The sequence below is a fragment of the Arachis duranensis genome, chromosome 7 (assembly GCF_000817695.3).
Source record: "Arachis duranensis cultivar V14167 chromosome 7, aradu.V14167.gnm2.J7QH, whole genome shotgun sequence".
NCBI classification, from domain to species: Eukaryota; Viridiplantae; Streptophyta; class Magnoliopsida; order Fabales; family Fabaceae; genus Arachis; species Arachis duranensis.
The window spans coordinates 73,222,719-73,225,565 of record NC_029778.3 but is presented as its reverse complement, the minus strand read 5'-3'; the positions used below and the strand labels follow the sequence as shown (position 1 = coordinate 73,225,565).

Genomic DNA, 2,847 nt, shown 5'->3' with positions numbered 1-2,847 from the left:
CTAAATTAATTTCTTTCTGATAATCTAAATTTAACATGTAACTTTTGACATTAAAAAATAATAAAATTTACATTTATAATCTAATAATCTTCAATGGCTTTCAAAAAGAATAAGCACGGAGAAACATAAAAGCAATATTTTTACTAATATTTTGTTAATCATTTTTCAACAAAGTTAAACATAACCAATTCCAGTGAAATACTACTGCTAAATTCTAATAGTTGCCAAATAGTAAAATGGTCTTAATCACACCATTTAAATGAGATATGGTGGACCCAAAAAACCCATTAGACATAGCACTAATAACATGTGTGCTTTAATGGAGTACCTTACCATAAAAACTAAACCAAAATGTAATTACAAACTTATCTAACACCTCGAAGAGATGAGAATTCAACAAAAGCAAAACTAAAAGGTTTCTTGAAAGAGAACAGCTTCTCTTTAAATTCTTCAATGACATTAAAATTGCCTAACCAGGAAGGAACAGAGAAACTCATCCTCTTCAGGACCAAACCATTTTCCATCACAAATTTAGCTAACCACAACTCATGCTCAAGTCCATGTACTTCTCCGAATTTCACAACCTCCAAGGTATTTTGCAAACACTCAGGCACATCAGCAGAGCTAAAAAGCTCTTTGTCAAATTTAGATTTTAGTCCCTGATGATGATCAATCATTAAACAAAGTCCAGATGAGAATCAAAGTAAAATTGATAAACCAAACATTTTCTCAAATTGATAAAATCTATTATTTAGGGGCTGCATAATCACTGTGATACTTATATGAGTATAGAATAGTGTCTCTAATTTTAATTAAAATAATTATCAACCTTTAAAATTAAAGTCTTGAGAATTGGTGACTTGAGAAGTATGCCCAACAAAATTTCACCAGCAACTAAGCCAAGTTCCAGATGCTTCAACATTCCAAATGAAGGAAATATTGGCCCTGTTGATGGTGGCAAAACCTGCATGACAAATAAAGAATCTCAATTTGTATGAAACTTATGATATAAAAATAAGATGGAATAATAAATCTCTGTCTAGAACAAACAAATGTATAAAAGCATATATTTCTCCTGATGCTAGCAAGCTGAGTTAATACTTATGCATGTTACTATTTTATAAATAATAACATAATTGATTTCTAATTAATTAGTAAAGTGTTACTATCTAGTATCTAATACAATTGGTATAGGAAACTACAATTTGATATCAGGAAGTTCTCAATTGAAGCATATTTTATTGCTTGTTTGGTTTTATGGTATCAATCATAAACTCCCATTTAGAGTAGGTGACATGATTCTTAAACTAATTTTGTTTTGATTAATTTCAATCAAACATTTGCATCTAAACCCCTGCTTGAGAAGTGTAAAGAGGCCATAAAATGTAGCTCTATTTTGGAAAACTAGTTTCATGGTAAGTTTCAAATGCATGATACTTATTAACCAAAATCAATTGCAAGTTTCTTAACATAAAATCTAATACAAAACAAGCTTTTGCTCCAGCTCATGTTCACAAAATCAATTGCAAACAAAATAATATTTTACAAAAGAAACTACAAAGATATACTATATAACATGCTAATATGGCTTTCATGTCAAGTTGTCAACACTAAGTTAAAAGAGGCTTTTGAGAAGAAGCCTACCTCAGAACCCTCAAATTTGATATACTTTACTTGATTTAATTGTTTGAGAAGTAGAAAAGCATGAAGTCCTGTTTGTGTGTCCTTCTCACATTTCCACAGAGTGATATCAGCAAAAGCATTATGAGCAGACAGTGGATCTACCAGTGTAATACACTGTGATATAAAACCATAAGCACAGTATCTGAATCTTTTCAAATGTGAAGCAGAAACATAGATCGGACAGCTACTTGGCTTATAAGATGCAGATTCAGCTTCTTGTTTCATGAAAAAGCTTTCAAGTAGAGGCATTTTGAAAGTAACACGAATTGCATGTAACCAAGTGCAACTCACTACCTCAAAATTTTGAAGAACTGGGAAATCAAAAGTCAAATCCTTTGAATATTTGTAGTCAAGGGTGAATCTAATCCCAACTAACTTCAATGATTTTAGGCATCCCAAGGAAACATAATTGGTTGGAACTTTTATGGCAGCAAAACTGTGAAAAGGGGAGCTCCATTTGAGAATTGATGCTAAGTTTTTTCAATCTCCTATTTAAAGCATTAGAGATCCAACTGTTAAGAAGAGACACATCATATTTGTTATTATTGTGACCAATTGAAAGATTGAAGGAATCCAAGGTTGGTGATTTGGTAAGAAGAAGTGCCCTATACACAAAGTTCATAAAATGTAGTTTCCCTCCAACCTTTTTCTTGGGAGAAAAGTAAACACTGTCATCTAAATTCAAATTAGTGATGAGTATCCAAAGGTGATTCCATTTCTTTGACAGCACGCTTGTTCGGACAGCATCTTTGGTGGGAAGAAGAGACAGTATCCGACTTATGAGGACCTCAGGTAGGTTGCTGATCATGTCTTCATCTTCATTCAGCTTCTGCCTCTTCAGAAATGGCTTATGCTCACGAGTGGTAGATGATCCAAACATTTTGTCTGCAATAACTTCCTACAAGTAAATTACAATTTACAAGTTGGTTATTGCACTATCAATCACTACACCTAACAAACGCTTTACAAGATTCATCCTTTTTTTTATAAAAAAAAAAGAAGCAAACTTTCATTTGATCATGATAAATAACTTTTCTATTCATTTCAACTTTCAAATTCTAGGGTAAGAGAATAATCTCAACTCTTTTATCAACTCCTTTGCAGACACATATCCAATTACAAAAGAAAAAAAAAGGAAACTGAGCAGAAAAATAGACATAACTT

The 2,847-nt window shown here is 31.9% G+C and overlaps 1 protein-coding gene across 1 annotated transcript; it reads right to left on the bottom strand.

The window, feature by feature from the left end:
* Window positions 1-201: 201 nt before the first annotated feature.
* On the bottom strand, window positions 202-2,118 carry LOC107459623 (uncharacterized). The gene is made up of 3 exons (XM_016077859.3): window positions 1,645-2,118; window positions 830-964; window positions 202-659 (listed from the first exon to the last, which is right to left on the bottom strand). Exons 1-3 carry the CDS (start codon window positions 1,930-1,932, stop codon window positions 366-368), a joined length of 717 nt encoding a protein of 238 aa, XP_015933345.1. The 5' UTR covers window positions 1,933-2,118; the 3' UTR covers window positions 202-365.
* Window positions 2,119-2,847: the final 729 nt, after the last annotated feature.

Excerpts from the sequence above, each read along its gene's own strand:
- LOC107459623 (XM_016077859.3), bottom strand. The coding sequence starts at position 1,932 with ATGCCTCTACTTGAAAGCTTTTTCATGAAACAAGAAGCTGAATCTGCA. Across the intron at positions 965-1,644 it reads TCAAATTTGAGGGTTCTGAG|GTTTTGCCACCATCAACAGG; the intron begins GTAGGCTTCTTC and ends TTTGTCATGCAG. Across the intron at positions 660-829 it reads TCAAGACTTTAATTTTAAAG|GGACTAAAATCTAAATTTGA; the intron begins GTTGATAATTAT and ends GATCATCATCAG.